General features: G+C 63.0%; 1 protein-coding gene across 1 annotated transcript; it reads left to right on the top strand.

Annotated features, from left to right (window-relative positions):
• Window positions 1–212: 212 nt before the first annotated feature.
• Window positions 213–623, top strand: DQ04_23781000 (hypothetical protein; the record flags this gene model as incomplete). Its single annotated transcript, XM_009318189.1, has 1 exon — window positions 213–623. One exon carries the CDS (start codon window positions 213–215, stop codon window positions 621–623), a length of 411 nt encoding a protein of 136 aa, XP_009316464.1.
• Window positions 624–781: the final 158 nt, after the last annotated feature.

The following is a 781-nucleotide window of genomic DNA, read 5'->3' as shown; positions in this document are numbered from 1 at the left end:
ACAACGCCATTCGTGAAGGGCAAGCTTGACGCGTCGCGCTGCTGCTTCTCGTGCTGCCGCAAGCGGTGGGCCGGTGGCTCGCGCCACTCGATGCCGGCGTAGAGCTGCTGTGGTGTGCGCAACTGCTGCGCGTAGCCGACCCAGCGCAGCGCACCGACACTCGTGCGGTCCTTGCGGTGCCTTACCTCCACGCCAATGAACGCATCCCACACATGGCGCTGCAGCCGCTGCTCCTGCAGCACGCGAGAGAGAATGCGGCCGGCATTGTACGCCCGCGCCGCACGTGTTGGGCGCGGCATGTCTTCCTCCCTGAGCTGCTCCTGCGCGGCTCGGAACATGAGGTCGCCAATCCACGTGTAGTAGAGGCCTCCAAGGATGCGGCTCGCCGCATCCTCCGGCTGCAGCCGGTACGCCGGCTCCGGCCCCCACAGCGCGTTGAGGTGCGCCTGCCATCGATGTTGATACGTGTGCAGCCTCTGCTCGCGCCGCAGAAGCTCCTGCATGGCCGCCTCGTCCTCCTCCTGCTGCTCAAGGTGGTCGCAGCGCTGGGACTGCAGGTTGAGGAGCAACGCCTGCGTCTCGTCGTCCAAATCGTGGTCCATCACCGAAGAATCTTCTGGTAGCGCAGGCTCAGAGCTCCGTACCTATTTCTGCCCCTTACAATAGGAGCGGTATATGTGTAACTGCAATGGAATGCCAGTATTGATGTAATGCTACTCCGTGGAAGCCGATGACCCGCACAACGGGCCACAGCCTTCCTCCAGTTGCTATTGATGTTGCT

Source organism: Trypanosoma grayi, assembly GCF_000691245.1.
Source record: "Trypanosoma grayi strain ANR4 Tgr_2378_V1, whole genome shotgun sequence".
NCBI classification, from domain to species: Eukaryota; Euglenozoa; class Kinetoplastea; order Trypanosomatida; family Trypanosomatidae; genus Trypanosoma; species Trypanosoma grayi.
Note: the sequence above shows the minus strand (reverse complement) of the source record. Positions and strands in the feature narration are given on the sequence as shown.